This window comes from Scleropages formosus, chromosome 20 (genome assembly GCF_900964775.1).
Source record: "Scleropages formosus chromosome 20, fSclFor1.1, whole genome shotgun sequence".
NCBI classification, from domain to species: Eukaryota; Metazoa; Chordata; class Actinopteri; order Osteoglossiformes; family Osteoglossidae; genus Scleropages; species Scleropages formosus.
Window position 1 is genome coordinate 5,195,388 of NC_041825.1, and position 17,117 is coordinate 5,212,504.

Below are 17,117 nucleotides of genomic sequence, written 5' to 3' on the forward strand. Positions count from 1 at the left end.
CCGCGGCGAGCCGGAGTACGTCCCCCGCATTCCTTTAATCAGCGTGAATCCGGACTATTCACGCACTTTTTGGAATGTTTTCCTAAAGAGATGTGCCAGAGCCTAATATTAGCGCGGCTCTTCCCGGAGCCTTCAGGTTTAAAATTAGGAGGTGTCAGAATTCAAGAGCGATTCTTAAGTTACCGTCGATAAATGGTTAAGGGCTCCTCTTAAAAGGCCAGTGTCCGTGTGTTTATTTGCATGTTTTGCCCGTGTGTTTAGAGAGGTTAACATGGCAGGTTTGGCAGACGGGGAAGCACGCAGCAATTTCGTCGCCGCAGAGTAAACAGAAAGGCCAGTTTATTTAAAAGCCATCTCCTCAATAATTCCGACGGTGTTTTCTCTTACGCTGCAGGCGCCGGCGTCAACATAATATCCAGTTTTTTGGAAAAGGAGCTACGCGTACGCACGGATCGATGAGCGCGTGTGCGATTCGGCGATGGGCGGGGGGGTACGAGTTGGCGCGAGGTGGTGATGTTCTGCCTCTAGTCAAAGTCATCACGCGGTAACAGCAAACCGGCCTTTTTGTCTTCCAGATTCTCCATCTGTCTTTGGTCAGCGGCTTTGACAGGCACTTACACTAAACCCGAAGCGCTGTTTGCGCAACCTTCGCCTGCTGACCTCCACTAGGGGGCAGAGTCTGGACCCAGGTGTGCGGTCGGAGCACCGGCACAGGGAAGGTGAGCGGTCAGTCAGGAAGAGCCTGGCTCATATGGACATTTATTTATTTAACAGACACTTTTCTCCAAGAGAACTTACAATGGATACTTTGTAGTGTTACCAGCCCACACACCTTATTCACCGCGGTGACTTACACTGCTAGATACACTACTTACAACGGGTCACTCATCCATACATCAGTGGAACACACACACACACACACACACACACACACACACACACACACACACACACACACACACACACACACACTGTGGGTGAACCTGAACAGCATGTCTGTTCAGGTATGTAATGGACTGTGGGAGGAAACCAGAGCACCCCCACACAGAGAACATGCAAACTCCACATAGACTGAACAGGGTTCAAACCCATGTCCTCTCACATCACCCAGCCGCTATGAGACAGCGGTGCCATCCGTATTTATATTCATCCATTTAGCAAATGCTTTTCTCCAAAGTAACATACATCTAGAAACAGACCCGGCGGGACTCAAACCCACAACATTTGAATCACTTCTTCAAGGGCTCCCTTAGAAGTCCAAAGTGCTATCCATTGCACTACAGAGCCACACACTTTAGTTTTGGAGTTTCTGCCCTAGCATCACATATGATATGAAAGGACAAAATAAAAGCTACTGTCAAGAACAAACATCCATCCGTCGTCAACGACTGCTTGACCCGAGAGGGATCGCAGCGAGCCGGAGCCTAACCCGGCAACACGGGGCGCAAGGCTGAAGGAGGAGGGGAGACGCCCAGGACGGGACGCCAGTCCGTCGTCGCAAGGCACCAAAAGCAGGGCTAAACGTAAAATGTAAATGCGGGCGGCACGCTGGCACAGCAAGTAGCACTGCTGCCTCGCAGCGCCTGAGAGGTGCAAGAGGATGCGGGTTTGATTACTTCTCAGTCTGCGTGAAGTTCGCATGTTGTGTCTGCGTGGGGGTGCTCTGGTTTCCTCCCACAGTCCAAAGACATGCTGTTCAGGTTTCCCCACGGTACACTACATAGAGTTCATTGGAAGTCGCTTTGGAGAAAAGCGTCTGCTACATAAATAAAGAGGAGAGGGGTTCGAACCCTGCTCGGTCTGTGTGGAGTCCATCTTTGCGTGGGGTTTCCTCTGGGTGCTCTATGTTACTCAGATTGCAGCATCACACTTCATGATGGGGCAGAATATGAAGATCTTTTAACACTTTGGCTTTACAATCATTGTTTTGCTTACTTCCTCCATGGTTTGTGTAAATGTCAGTTCATATTGCACACGGCTCTTTTCCGCATTTGTACAGCTTTTTTTTTTTTTCTTCCCCCAACAAAGAATCCTTTGGCCACTGAAGCACTGGCAGATGAACATGTGTTATCACTTGCAGTAAATAAAGTAGATATGTAACACAAATCAGTCTGAAAACGTGCATTATACAGTGCACTAAATGAAGACCAGGGCTCATGAAATTGCACCCATTCTCTGTTGGAAGCGAGTCGTGGCAGAGTTCTCGGACACCTCGCCAAGGCAGGATGTCTAAAATGAAGCTAAAAAGAAAAAAACCTGGACGTTTGTCAGGCAACAAAAATAACGAACTCTGGTTCTTCCTGCGATAGTTGAAGTAATATATAAAAAAAATCTGCAAACAATGGCATCCTTTTATTATCCTCATTTATTGTTCAATAAAAATAGATTTTAAAAAATGACATTACGTCTCCTTCATGAATGCGCCCGGTAGGAGGAGCGATGTTTGCGCCAACTGACCATAGGCAATACGAGCCTTATCAAGTAAACGGATGAGGGAGTGTGTCCTATAAGTCACAGCCCGGAAAACGTAATTGGTCAAAACCTTTGGACCGTGCTGGACATATTTAAATCAATCTCAGCAATGTTTTATGTCAACCATAGAAAACACCACTGACATTTTGGGTCACATGGATACTGTGGACCTTTAGAGCTTTTTCTTACCCATTTCCACTGGCAGATTGTGCGTTCCCGTAGCTTAACCCCGTCGAAACGGCGTCGAACGTGGTGACTTTTGCAAAAGATCACGCTATAGCTCAAATAACACAACAGTTGCGGAATAAAAAATGTCAGTGAAACCAAGATGTTGTCAGTTACAAATAAACAGCAGTTTTTAGACTAATTCCTAGTGGACCAATACAACGAAACACAAGGCTTTTGGAAGTTAAAGAAGCAAAATCCATCCATCCATCCATCCATCCATCCACTTTCTTGATCACTTGTACTTCTAGGGTCGCGGTGGCAATAGGGAAAGAAAAGAAGCCCAGACGTCCCTGTCCCTCAGCTTCCTTCAGCTCAATCCGGGGAGCCCCAGCCGCACCCAGGCCAACTGGGAGATACAATCTCTCCAGGGGGTCCTGGGCCAACCTCGGGGCCTTTTCTTAGTTGGCCGTGCCTGGTATACCTCCAAAGGGAGGGGCCCAGGGGGCATCCTTACCAGATGCCCGAACCACCTCAACTAGCTCCTCTCAATACAGAGGAGTAGCGGCTCTACTCCGAGCTCCTCCCGGATGTCCGAACTCCTCACCCTGTCACGGAGAGTGAGTCCCACCACCCTGTGGAGAAAACTCATTTCAGCCGCTTGTATCCGTGATCTTACTCTTTCGGTCATCACCCAGAGTTCATGACCATAGGTGAGGGTAGGGACGTAGACTGACCGGTAAATAGAGAACTTTGCTTATATGGCTCAGCCTTTGGAAGTTAAAGAAGCAAAATGTCCCCCCATAATTCCTGGGCCCTGGGGCTGCTTTTCTAGACCAGGCGACCCTGGCGGAGCGACACAGCCGTTCATTTCAACGGGTTATTCATCCAAGTGTTGAAAGACAGCAGAACCAAGCTGAGGAAATGGAGCGGCGCTTATGCCGCTAGAATACGAATCACTGCGATGCTCTAGGACCGACAACACACCGCTGTGCGACACTGTCGACGTCTCCGAAGCTTTCCGAGCTTTCGAGCTTCCGAGCAAACGTCTCATAGGTGGAAAAAGAAAAGTTGCGTCTCTCCATGCGTTAACGCGTTCAATTCGTAGCTCTTTCCAGCGCGGATCCGCTTCGATCGACCTCCACGTGAAGCTGTAAACCCCTTCCAGTCTCTGAGTCGAGCGGCAAGGCCTTCGCACGTGTCCTCCCCTCTCCTCCCCGCTCGTTTGGATGCGTACGCGTGTTTGGATTCCTCCTAAACCTCTTGCTGGAGCCCTGAATCCGGAGCCAGAGAAGAATCCTTCACCTCTCATTGAGGGCAGGCAACCGACAAGTTTATTTACTGCATGAACGGCAAGCGGCACGGCTACAGCAACTCCAGCTGCTTTCTGGGGGAGGCTCTGGGCCAAAGAGCGAGACACGCATTCGCAGACGTCTCTTGAAAACAAATAGAAGCGGACTGTACGCAGAGAAAAAACAACATTTTGTTCCATTCGCGTCGGTAATGAGGGGTGGCCGGTGGCTTCGTGGTCGGAGCGGCTGCCGGATCGATCCCCGCCTCTGCCCATAGTGCCCTTGAGCGAGGTCCTTGCCCTGCAGTTGCTCCAGTACCTTCACCCAGCTGCGTGCCTGGGAAAATAGCTACGGCCTTGTGATGGACCGGTACCCCGTCCAAGGTGTGCCCCCCCTCAGCCTTGCGCCCAATGTCTCCGGGATAGGTGCCGGCTTGTCGCGACCCTGCTCGGGACAAGCGGTTATCGGAGTTGGTTAGCTAGCATTGGTAATGTTGCCGTAGAAAGGTTTAACATCACCCGAGTATCACTTACGCTGAAAAAGAACAGAATTATTTCCCTTTTTACATCCAAGCATTCACATATAAAAGCTGTCATTTCTTTTTTGTTCATTTGGTGCCCAGGTGAAAGTAAAAACGACGCCTGGGAAGATTTTGCGGGTTGGAGGAGAGTAAATTTCACAGCATTATACAAAAGGTGAAGATGTGTCCTCACCTCGCCCATCCAGTACGGGGGGGGGGGCGCGGTGGCAGAGAAACTCAAAACGCACAAAGGATGAGGGCCCGAGGTGGGTTCTTCTGCCACCTCGCATGGGATAGTCTTGGGTCTAGTCCCACGTTCAGGCCCCGGCTCCCGTCGGCTGATCCCCCCCCCGCCTCATACGGTGGTGGCGCGGCTGAACTGCAGAGCCAGCGGCGAGTACTCCTTGACACGCACACACAGCTTCCCGCGCAGCCACGGGTTCTGCAGCTCCAGGGGGCGGAAGTCATCCTGCAGCCATTTCTCTCGGTCTTCCACCACCAGGACCAGGCCAAAGTGCTCCAGCTGCTCCTCGGGGTAGACGAACGGCTCGGGCGTCCCCAGAAGCTTGCGCGACACCCCGTTCATCTCCTGCACGACCAGGCGGACCACCTCCCTGGCCGAGGTGCGCTGCGTCACTCGCAGCTGAAAGCCAGAGAAAGAAGGGCGGGACACGTGTCAGGTGACCCATTCGAACCCAAAAATCCTCTGCATTTGGATCCACTAATACCATCTGCCAGGCAGAACTGGCAGGAGCTGTGACTAAGAGTCCAGAGTCAAATGGCAGTAGGTGACCTTCTCTTGTACCCTTCGGTGGGGGGCGCTTAAAATAAACGGCTGCGGTAAAAATGTAACCGTGAACTTAAACGTCTACCCAAGACATAACTATGGAAGTAGAGAATAAGAAAGAAAGTGCAGCGCTGTGGAAAGACTATTTACCCCCAGTTTTCCAGTTATCTCGATTTTTTGTATCTTTTTGACGTTAAATTTGTTGAGATCTTTTTGCCAGTTCTAGTGCTGTATGAACGGAGTCAGAGAGAGGAAAAGTGACACGAGTTTTGCTTTTATCCAATCCATCCTATTTCAATACTGGCTTGTCCTCATCCAGATGGGGGCACAACCTGGATGGGAAGCCAGTCCATCGGAGGGTAACCAGACACACACACACACACACACACACACACACACATCCATTGAGACACTACCGGCAGTTTAGCGTCACCAAATCTCTCCACAGTAGGTTTCCTCCGGGTGTGACAAGAAACCAGAGCACCCGGAGGAAACCTACACAGTAAGTGTACACACACACGCACATACAAACTCCACAAAAGACTAAGCGTGGATCGAACCTACATTCTCTTGCACCACCCAGGTACCGTGTGGCACCAGCGCTAACCCCTGGGCCGCCGGGCTGCTCTAGTACTGCTTTTCTGTCATTTCTTTTGTGTGGGACATACTGGAATATTAAATCATACACGTGACTGTGACCTTTAGCTGCAATGACTGCAACTTGCAGCTTCTTGTAACTATTGACCAGGCTTTCACACCACTGTGGGTAAATTTCAGTTCGCTCCTCCATGCTTCAGCCCAGCATGAGGTTAGAATGCAGAAAATGACTGGAACCATTTATTTTAACTGACAAAGAAAAGAGAGCAATAGTAATAGGATGCATTTTTCAGATTTCTAGACTGATCCTGTGACGTGAGTGAGGTGATACGGAAAAGAGAGGGTCGACTGCAAACCTTGACACTTGTTTCCTTAGGCAGGCCTGTTCGGTACTGGGGGTACACCCTGAGTGTAACATGCTGGATCTTCCTGGGGGCTGCGGGAGACAGGGCAGAGAACCTCCGAGACCCGCTGTCCTCCGAGAGCGTACGGGCAGGGGGTGGGTGCGGGCAGCGGTCTACCAGGCAGCAACGGTCCACGGAGGAGGGCCGGTGCCAGCGACGGTGCGGTGAAGTGATGGGCGAAGCAGATGGCGGCGGGCCTGCGGGGAACTCCAGGCTGCTGGTGCGCACGCAGAAGGCCTGCCGCTTCTCAGTGATGCGCAAGAGCTCGATCTGCCGGCTGGGCAGGATAAAGTCGCTGTCGAAGAGTTCGGCCATGCGCTGCCGCTGCTCCGCCGGTTCAGCCGATTGGGGCTCCGAAGCCTGCAGCACATCCGGCGTGGAGCCCCTCAGGGTGCCCCCGCCTACCCCGCCAAAGACCTCTCGGCGGCAACCCTGCGGCTCCGTGGCCGAAGAGCAGGGTGAGGAGGGCAGAAGGTCCAGCTCACGGGGGCTCTGAGCACGACTGGAGTCGTAGTCACTGTCCGTGGTGAGGAAGACCTCGGAGGAGCCCTCTTCGTCAGACAGGCCATGAAAATCTGAAGAAACGGTGAGTTTTCGTGATAAATTCAGGTCTGGTTTGCAGGCACTGGTCTGCTGAGGCACAAAGATGCAGGCAACATGTCTACAGGTGGTAGTCAGTTATTCGGTTGAAGACTCACCATTGTGCTTGCGGCCGGTCTCCGGCGACGGTATGGGGGAGGGGAGGAAGTCGAGCTGGGATGATGTGGATCGCGGCTTCTCTGGACCAACATCCTTGGAGAAATCGACGATCCAACTCAGAGAGATGCCCCCTGAGGGCTGCTTGTAGCGGGCATACTGCAGGGCCTCCATGATCCAGCGGGCTTCCCTCCACAGCTCCTCCATTTGCTGAAGACGAGTAGCAAACCATTCAAAGAAACCCTGAAATTCACTCCTGGCTTCCGAACAAAACCTCTCGACACTTATCTGACATTTATGTTCAAAACATCTTAAGATGTTACGTTTGCTGTACTGTACCAAGCTTCTTGCGCATTAATACGATTTGGAAACCATTTCATATAAATCTAGAGTGAGTACCCTGGCCAAGTGTGATACGAGAGAAGTGGGGATTCAAAGCCAGGTCTTTTGACTGCAAGGTGCCGTTCATCTTCCAAAAACACAAGCTATTGTTTCTAACCTTGGTTTGGAGAGCGTAAAAACCCCAGCTGAGGATGTTTGCGTGATTTTACTCCTCCTAATTAACCAGCAAAGTATAGCAAAGTCAGTTTCATGTTTTTGGCCATAATTTCAAATCATAAAGGACAACTGATAATTTCAGGTCTTTGTCCTCCATACCTAACACTGGATTTTTAGATGATTCTGAAGAGTAGATCAGTGGATCAGTATATCAGCGGAACCAGTCAGAACAACAATTGAAAGGTTTGGAGGGATATCTGCCTTCTATTTGGATTTAGGCTGAGACTGGTTTAGATTTAGCCTTGGATTTAGGCTGAGACTGGATTAGATTTAGGCTTAGATTTAGGCTGAGACTGGATTAGATTCAGGCTTGGATTTAGGCTGAGATTGGTTTAAATTTAGGCTTGGATTTAGGTTGAGACTGGATTAGATTTAGGCTTGGATTTAGGCTGAGACTGCTTTAAAGTTTGGACATCTGGAGGGGTTTTCAGCAGGTGAAGAACCCAGCCCCACCTGTATGTGCTCCTGGACCTGCTGATGCTTCTGCTTGGCGGCAAGCAGCTCCGACTCAGAGAAGGCCTCCCTCAGCGTCTGCTGGGCCATGAGGGACTCCAGCTCCAGCAGGGCTGACACACGACAGTACTGGCCGATGAAGCTCTGGCAATAAGTGTCAAAGTGGACTGGGGGGGGAACAAACAGACTCTCATCAGTGAGATCGCGACTGGGAAAAGCTTGAGAAGAGCAATTTATTATGCGAGAGAACAGAAAAATGAAGGTGCCGTTTACCATTCCCAGTTCCGGATTCTGCAATTTCACAGATGCAATTTTCTCGGATAAATTACCTCTCATTTCCTTGAGATTGGTCACGAACACAAATGCATGTGCTCTCTTTGGTCGACGTGAAAGAGAGTAAATTCGAAAGAGGCGCAGAGGTGTAATAGGAAAATGTAATCATGAGGAGCACGGTGTGCTTACCCAACTCAAATATCTGCAGGGGCAGGGTGAGGAAGCCGGAGCGTGGAGAGAAGGGGTTGTTCTGCCCCGGGGCTGTGCACACGTCATCGGAAGGGGGCAACAGGAGCAGGAAGGAAACATTTTCTCCAAACTCGAGAACCTCTTGGGTGTAGATGCGGAACTCTTGTGCCTGAAAAAGAGAAGAGCCAAATACATCTTGATCCATATATACAAGTGACTACAGACACGTGTTGCTTAACGACGGGGAAACTTTCTGAGAAATGTGTCGTTAGGTGATTTTGTCATTGTGCAAACATCACAGCGTGTACTTATACAAACCTAGATGGTATAGCCTCGATCATAGAATGTACTTACACAAACCTAGATGGTATAGCCTCGATCACAGAGTGTACTTATACAAACCTAGATGGTATAGCCTCGATCATAGAATGTACTTGCACAAACCTAGATGGTATAGCCTCGATCATAGAGTGTACTTACACATGGGAGTGTGAGACTCACCTGGCTGGCTGGGATGTCAATGTGGACCATGAGCTCCTTGCAAGCTGCTCGCAGGTCTTGGAGGAAGCGGTGTGATGCACTCTGGACGTCTTGGTCCATCTCTAGGGACTCCTCCAGGCAGCTGAGGGCCTGGAGCCACTGCCACTCCTCCCTGACGGAGACACACCCAGAGCAGGTCGGCACACATAGAACACACGCTGCAGTAGATGAAATCCGACACACACGCTGAAAAAGTACAGCGTCTACCAAAGCAAAGGCCTAAAGAAGCCAATCGACAGCTCAGAAATGACACCTGCTTTTAAATGACCACATTATAGAGATCTACAATCCAAAATTGTAACACTGTACCTGACATTTTTCTCCAAAAGGACATGCAATGTTAAGCTGCCAATTCCAAGTATTTGCCCATTTATTCAACTTTTGTCATTTCTACAGGAGCAATTTAGGGTTATTACCTTGTTCAAAGGTATGACAGCAAAAGGCAGCAACTCTAACCACTATGCTTCCATACTTTAGTTACACAGAATAGATCTATGTTGCTGTGAGCCGGTATTCCTGCTGTTACTAATTGTGTGCACGTGTGTGTGGAGGCATGCTGGCACAGCAAGTAGTGCTGCTGTCTCAGAGTGCCTGGGTGGTGTGAGAGAAAATGGGTTCAATCCCCACTCAGTCTGTGTGGAGTTTGCATGTTCTCCCTGTGTCTACATGAGTTTCCTCCCACTGTCTGAAGACATGCTATTCAGGTTCCCCCATAGTGTGTGATTGACAGAGAGAGATATATATAAAAACATATATACAGAATAGGTAATTGAGGCATTGACAGTTGCTTTCTCACTCTTACACAGTCAGTTTTTTATTCCGGATTTCATGTTTCAGACTAAGGAAATACGAAGTACCTTGAGTGCATGGCCACTATGTTAACTGAGCACAATAACGAATCACATTGAGGGATTTGGAGTTCTGTGTGAAACAGAAAGCAGAGCCACGTCTGGGTGCCCCGGAGACACCGATTTGAACCAATAATTCCCACAAGTCCCACAATTAAAGAACGTGTCATACCTCGACACGTTGCTGTTGTCTCGGACCTTGACGTGGCACAGAACGTTGGGCAGTTTCTGCGGTACCAGTACCCGAATCTGGTCCACTGTGCTGCAAAGCTTCAGGTAGCCCAGGTATAGCCCTGGGGGGAGCAGCTTCCTGCTGCGCCGGTGGTAGGCCAGCTTCTCCTGTGGAACCCAGAGGCACAGTACTCAGAAGCTCAAGAACCAGGCACTTGAGGGAAGTGGGGGACTGATGGGGCTGAGGAGGTAGACTGCCAAATGGCTACGAGTGCAGCTCAAGTAGGAACAAAGAACGGAGCACTGAGACATGTTATCGTTGTTATTTCAAGGTTCCGACCACTGTGTACTTCAAGGAGAGCAAATACTTCGAAAACAAATACAATTCAGAAAACAATACATAGGCACTGGATAACATTGGATAGGACAGAAACACAATAAATCAATTCTAGACATCTCCTTGTTTCTGGCAGTGACATATAAAGTGACCGAAATAACAGACTAAACCAGAGCACCTTAGTCGTAATATTTATAATAAATGTTTAGTCTTTCGAGCTTTATAATGCAAAAAGTCTGTCTCCTCCTAATGTAACCTGAAAGGATATTCCTGAGCGTATGTGGCAGCAGAGCTCTAAGAAAACAATTTTTTTGGCACAGTGTCACGAAAGTAAAGCCTGGAATTCAATTTTTCAACCACAAAAACAAAAATCTGAACGTAGCCTTTTTGAACAAAAATGTTTGACCTCATTGTTATGGTCGAGTGAGGCTGTGTGAACTTTAAAATAAACAGAAATGGTCACGGATCAGCATACATGCTTCTTATTTTTCTTCTTCTATAATAATAATAATAATAATAATAATAATAATAATAATGCTTAAACTGCTTATTTGAAAGCAGTTAAAAAAACCATTCACTCTGATTTCTCACAATGTATAGAAACTAGAGCATGTACTGCCTTTATATAATTATTAGAATATTATTGTTGAAATTAAGCTGCTTCATTCTTTAATTTTTCCATGTATATTTAATTTTATCTCACAACTGCTCTTCTTGGGTGTACGCTTTGTTAAAATCGACTACAATTTGCAAGAGGCCTGCAGATTTTCAGGGCAGCTTTGCTTGCGTCGCGGGGAACCACAGAGAGAGGAGAACACAACGGAAGACTGCGAGTCGGAAACAATTTTACATTCTCCTGCAGCGTTTCCTCTCCAAAAGTTTCGTGTTAACGAATGTTTGTTTACCCTATGGGTTCCCCCATTCAGCTGATGAGGGGATGCTGCTCACTGCAGGCTCAGATCCTAGATAATGGACCAGCTTCCATCCACACAACACTCATCTGCAGCTCACGGAGCAGCGATAAGCCTAGAAAAGCTACATTTTCACTCCAGGACTGAGGACTTGAAGCTGGGGGTAAATGTTAGGGTTCCCCAACGGTGGGTTGTAATCCTCGACTGCAGTAGCTAAGAAAGCATCAGCGATCCTCCCACCTCCAGCGCTTGGTATCTTGATCAGAAGAACCATGCGTTTAAAAAGTGTTATGAAATCCTTGTTGGCTGTTGCAGAGTAGGGTAACCCAATGGTACCCAGAGCTAATATGATGCTGAACACTCTGGGGTAAAGAATGACGGTAGGAAGAGCGAGACCCACGTGCAGGGTGATCAAGAGCATGTCCAGGGCTGTTGGCTCCTCTGGGGATGAGATGGACTTGCGCTGCAGCTGCAGTCTGCACAGCTGGGTCCAGCGCGAACCGTCCAGACTGGGGCCCGAGCTCAGGTCTCTTAGGGTGACCAGCAGAGCGTTGCCGTGTTTGTCCTTGATGGGTTCGAAGTACACCTGACCCAAGTGCTGGGTTCCCAGCATGCCCTGCGAAACATAAACATGCACACCTGCATGAGTGTCCGTGATGATTTCAATAAGTGGTGAGCTGCTGCCTTCAAAATTTGCCCTGGATGGAACACGGTCAGATGAGGCAACTGTGAAAGTACCTGGAGCTGCGACACAGCCTGCAACATTTTAAGGCGTGTCTGCAGGGCACAGGAGAAGGAGGACTGAGATGGGTTCAGGCACTGCTGCAGCCAAGGGATGTCCTCCCACAGGTAAGATACCTGGAATGCAGAGATTGACGAAACAGGAGCACGTTACGTCACATCACTGCACCAAAAGTTTGGCTAAAGACCTGCACCTGAGATCAGAACATTCAAATCCCAGAAGCGCCCTGCTATTGTACCTGTTACAATATTTAGAGTATTAAATGAACACAAGGAAAATAGTGCATATTAGCAATAAGAAGTCATTATTTTTCCCTTTTCAGTTTAGAACTGCATATGCAGTATTAGGATAGCCCTTCGACAAAGCCTCTATTCAGGAAGCACATCACACACAACAATAAGGTGAAAAAAAAAAAAAAAAACACTGGGACAGCTGGTTGTGTGGTGTTTAGAATTGCTGCCTTCGGATTGAGCGGTTGCAGGTTTGAGTCTCACCTCCAGCTGTAGTACCAAGGTACTTACCCTAAAATCATTCCAATAAAATTACCCAGCTGTATAAATGGGTAAATAATTTGTAAGTTGGTTTGGAGAAAAGCATTTGCTAAATGAATAAATTTGACACAAAGGCTGAATCGTGGCATGGAATTACAGGAACAACTCACCTTTGTAAACCAGAAGAAGTCCTGCAACAATGAGCTGGAGTAGGAGTCATCGATTTCCACAATAGGAATCTGATCTTCTGCGGTGACCAAGATGTTGTCCTCTCTGTAGAACACTGCGGTCAAGTAGAGCCCCCTATGAAACAAGTCACTGGTTACTAAAAAGCTATTCAGGAGTAAAACACTGGCCCTAAAGGCTTATTGCCATATTATGTAATTTTTAACTTTCAGGAGCAATACTGATTATGTGTCTATCTAATCCAGTCCAGCCTTTCTATTAAAATTTCACCAATATGCTTGACAACCAGTTAAGTTCTTGTTTTGAGTTGTCTAGAGATGAACTCAGCATGGTCCTCTGCCGCTATAGCCCATCCACTTCAAGGCTTGACAAGTTCCAGGAATTCAGAGAGGTCTTGTTACATTCCATTGTTATACTGACTTGCTATTTATTATGTGGCTTTTCCCTTAGCTCTATCAGCTCTCTTCTAATGTCTCTCATTAACAAAATGTTTTATCCCACAGAGGTGCCGTTGAGTGGATGTTTATGGGTTGTTGCCCCATTCTCTGTAATCGATGCGCATTGCGTGGAAATCCTCAGACTGTCGCAGTTTCCGAGACCATCGGTACAATAGCCATCATACCACATTCAAAACTGCTTGTGTCACACTTCTTGGCCATTCTAACACTTAGTCCAACTCAACTCTGCCTTCATTCTTTATATGTGACGAGTTGCAGCCACATGATTTGCTGCTTGCATTGAAGAGCAGGTGTACCAAATAAATTGGCCAGTGAATGTGATCATCCATAGTTTTAAAACCAGAAACAGCAGACTACCAAAAGCTTACTGTATTCAGCATATACCTGTACTTAATTCTTCTGAAGTCCTTGTTGTGATAGAGGGAAAACTGAACTGAAATGAAACTATAAAGCATTCTTCCTAAGAAGTTACAGTATCCCGTTATACCAAAAACTGTGCCGATGAAGGGTTTCCGATTCTCTTCAACGGTGCGCTGTGCGCTGCTCATAACTCAGTGCCGGAGGTCTCATTTGCAAACGGAGGGATGCAAGGACACAGCACATGCGCAGCGGCACTGAGGGAGTCCGGCGCTCACGGCAGAAAGCGGAAAAATCTCGAAGCAGAGCAGGTGGGCTGATTCTCATGCTGGCCTTCCGCCGAGGGCACCTAATCGCATTTCAGAGCGCGCCCCGTAAAACAGACGCTGTGGTAGGACTATAAAAGGTGACAGGGAAAACCACAACCACTAGGCTTAGGAAGGGGGGCCCTGCTGCGGGCCTGCGAGCAGGTTGAACTGATCAAGCGAGGCTGCTGCTGGGCTGAGCCTTCGCCAAAGAGAGCAGCGAGGCTGCAGAACTTCAGATGAATGGTCTCAGAGATAACACGTACAGCGGGTGTTTTAACTGTCCAATAGTGCTGAACGAAAAAGCAGAAAAGCAGCAGACAACATAGGCAGAAGAGAAGTAAACAGTCTATGAGGGAGCAAGTAGATGGAGGTTATTACCTCTTCAGGTTTTTTACGAATTTGCTGGTGGGCTGGAAAAGGTGGCGCAGGCTCTTGGAGACCGAGTGCTTCCTCGCGTTAGGGGGGGCCTTGCATTGCTCTGGCATCCAAAGAGATGAAAAAAGTTTTTAGCACAAATATAAAACCATTAGATCTCAGCAGAAAGAGCAAAAAAAAAAAAAGAGAAATACCAAAGGCGGCGAGTGAAGTTAGGTTATTGTGACAAACCTGAACTATGAGAATACGAAATGAAGGATGTCATTCCTGCAGATCCCAGACACAAATACAAATACTTCCCATTTGTATGTAGAGCGCGACTTAAGTTCGCGGAGAGCGAACGGGACCGGAACGGCCTCCGTAAGCCTCAATTACCCCATTGTCCGCTGCTTGCGAGGACAACTGCTTGAGTATTTTTTTTTTCCCTCTTTTTTTTTCTCAGAATTTTTCAATTAACTTAAGCAGCTTGGAACAGTCGGGCACATTCTGCCGAGACCAAAGTAAATGTAGAGTAGCCTGCAGAAGTGCTTTAGAAAAAAAAAAAACTGCAGCTGAATTTATGGAACTCACGTGCTTGCAAGCAGACATCTCAGCGCGCTTTATTGCAGACAACCGAAATCCCAGGTTTATATCACGCTCGTAAATGACACAAGACCGCAAACTCCTCTCAGTCAAAGCGCACACTGAGCTAGTCTCTCGTTCGCATTCTAATTGAGGGCGTCATTACAGAGGGCACTTAAGAGTTGCCTTCATGTGTGAACTGCACTTTATTAAATGTGCTCGGCAAACAAACCTCAACTAAAGTCGAAATCGCCCATGAAAACAAATACATCTCTCTGCGCCATTTGACTCGAGCGCCGCGGGAGCTACAGCGGACACCGGCTCTTGTTAAGAAGTATGATGAGAAATGACAGTGTTTTCAGAGTCGCCTCTGCTTCCCCGGGTGACTACGGGGAGACGTTAATGAGTAACGGATGCGCTTGTTGTGCGGCTGTCGGCGTTTTTGTTTCTTTTTTGTCTCTCGAGGGATTCGTTTAGCGCAATGCCGACGAACACCGGGGCAACGCTGCCTTGAGTTGGATGCGGGAACATGGGGCGCAAGGCTGCTGGGGCATCAAGACCCAGGACCCTGACTTACCCAAGGAGGTCAGTTCCATGTGACGGGGTGCTTATTTACTCTCCGCCATCTGCGGGACGGCTCTGGGGGGCGGGGTAGGTGGGGATAATGCTTGAGCGATTCATTACAGACCGCCGGTCCCCAAGGCCCAGGAGGGATCTCGCCTGGGCTCCCCGATCCACAGCACTTACGTCAATAAATCCTGCGTTGAGGCGAATGAACTAATTTTCTTTTCACAAGACACTAAAATAACAAGAAAAGGCCCCCCTCGTTCCTGCTGCCTCCCTACCTCCCTGACACTGAGTAAGACAGACAGGTAGGTCCACCGCTGGGGTCACCGTGTCGATGAAGGCCCCTTTTCACAGTTTAATTAATAGTGTTTTGAGAGGGAGGGGGCACCGGGCCCGTGGGGTAGCCGACTGGAGTCCGGGAGTCTTAGCGGGACCGCTCCTCGAGTCAGTGTCAATTTATACCCCTGAAACGAAAGGCTCCATTTCTGCAAGAACAACAAACATGACCCCGCGCAGAGGGTCTCGGCTACCGTTCGTGAACCGGAGAGCGCTCCCAGGCTCAGGGGGCAAGGTTGAAAGCGTGCCATTATCCGCACAACACTGGCGCACTGTAGCGGCCCTCCGAATCGCCGGACAATTCGTGACGGAGACAACGGCGGCGGCGAGGCAGCGGCCGCTCATCCGCCTCGGAAAGAGACCCGACGCGCCTCGCTCCGGATCCTTTGCGGTGCCATAATCGAACGAGTTCCCGTCGTATGAGCTCCAGATGTCCGTGAAATTAATTTCAGAAATGTCCTCGGTCACTACGGAACTGGCAAACTAGGGTCGACCCGCTCGATAGCAGCAGGGAGCCATGCTTACAGGAGCGGCAGGGACTGAACACGGAGGGTCGGTTGGTGCGTTTCGGGAGGGGACCAGTCGTCCGGGGGCTTTTCGGGGGGTGGGATGTGAAAGGCGAGTGCCTCTTACCGTGGCACACGCAGTGCCTGTGGGCTTCCTTGATCTGTCCCAAGAGCTCATCCAACGCCTCCTTCTGGCCTCTCTGCCGCGGTGCCCGTCCGTCAATCTCCCTCCAGCCTGCACACGCGAAGACAGCGGGTGTCACCGATCTTCTGCAGAGCGCTACAAACCAGTCTTTGGGCCGGTAAGAGTTTCACCTTACTCACCCATACATCTGGGTATTGGCAGAAGCCATATGGGCTAAGTGCCTTACAATAACAGTTCGGCCCTAGGGATTTCAACCAGCTGCATTCTGGTCACAAGTTTACCCTGCAACCACAACTCTACCCCACTTCTGATGTTATCAGCCCGCAAAACCCTGCCCGCCGCAGCAGAGGGGATGAAGGACCGTGCTACCTTAGCGTCTCGGCTGGGTGTAATCACTGAGAAAATAAGATTACTAACTGCTGTTTGTTTCCTTCCGCGCAGTTCAGCACCAGAACCAGGCCTCGGAATCATCTCCTCCCAGGCACCTGGGACGGGTCTAGCGCAAAAGGCCGGGCTCGGGATGGTGGCGCGGGGAAGATGGGATGGCGATAAGGCTCGTCTTGGTTGTCCGGCCAGCTCCGGGGGAGTTTATGAATGCCGTTGCTCTGCTCTCCCCGAATGCCTCCTGTCCTGACAGTACAACTGGGCCCTTTAATATGTTTGCTTTCAGCTAGAAGGGCTTCACTGTTCCCCTCCACTACATGCTCGCAGACATGGAAATATTTCCAGCGGTGGCAGAAACGGAAAGCACAAACATACAAATTGAAATTAGCACATGGAAAAAAGGGAGCACCCCCCCCCCCCCCCCCCAAAAGCACCCACCACCACTAAGGCCCACTCGCCCCCCACGCACACACCACGGCAAGCCACAC

At 49.2% G+C, this 17,117-nt stretch overlaps 1 protein-coding gene across 1 annotated transcript in view; it reads right to left on the reverse strand.

The window, feature by feature from the left end:
* Positions 1–4,344: 4,344 nt before the first annotated feature.
* ankfn1b (ankyrin repeat and fibronectin type III domain containing 1b) overlaps positions 4,345–17,117 on the reverse strand; it is a 191,138-nt gene continuing 178,365 nt past the window's right edge. The window contains exons 13-24 of the mRNA XM_029246519.1: positions 16,228–16,335; positions 14,134–14,233; positions 12,617–12,749; positions 11,952–12,071; positions 11,614–11,829; positions 9,967–10,133; positions 8,908–9,058; positions 8,407–8,575; positions 7,945–8,111; positions 6,936–7,143; positions 6,190–6,812; positions 4,345–5,092 (exon numbers count right to left, since the gene is read on the reverse strand). Of these exons, the coding sequence (XP_029102352.1) occupies positions 4,805–5,092; positions 6,190–6,812; positions 6,936–7,143; positions 7,945–8,111; positions 8,407–8,575; positions 8,908–9,058; positions 9,967–10,133; positions 11,614–11,829; positions 11,952–12,071; positions 12,617–12,749; positions 14,134–14,233; positions 16,228–16,335 (2,450 nt within the window). The 3' untranslated portion in view covers positions 4,345–4,804. The remainder of the gene's footprint in view (positions 5,093–6,189; positions 6,813–6,935; positions 7,144–7,944; positions 8,112–8,406; positions 8,576–8,907; positions 9,059–9,966; positions 10,134–11,613; positions 11,830–11,951; positions 12,072–12,616; positions 12,750–14,133; positions 14,234–16,227; positions 16,336–17,117) is intronic.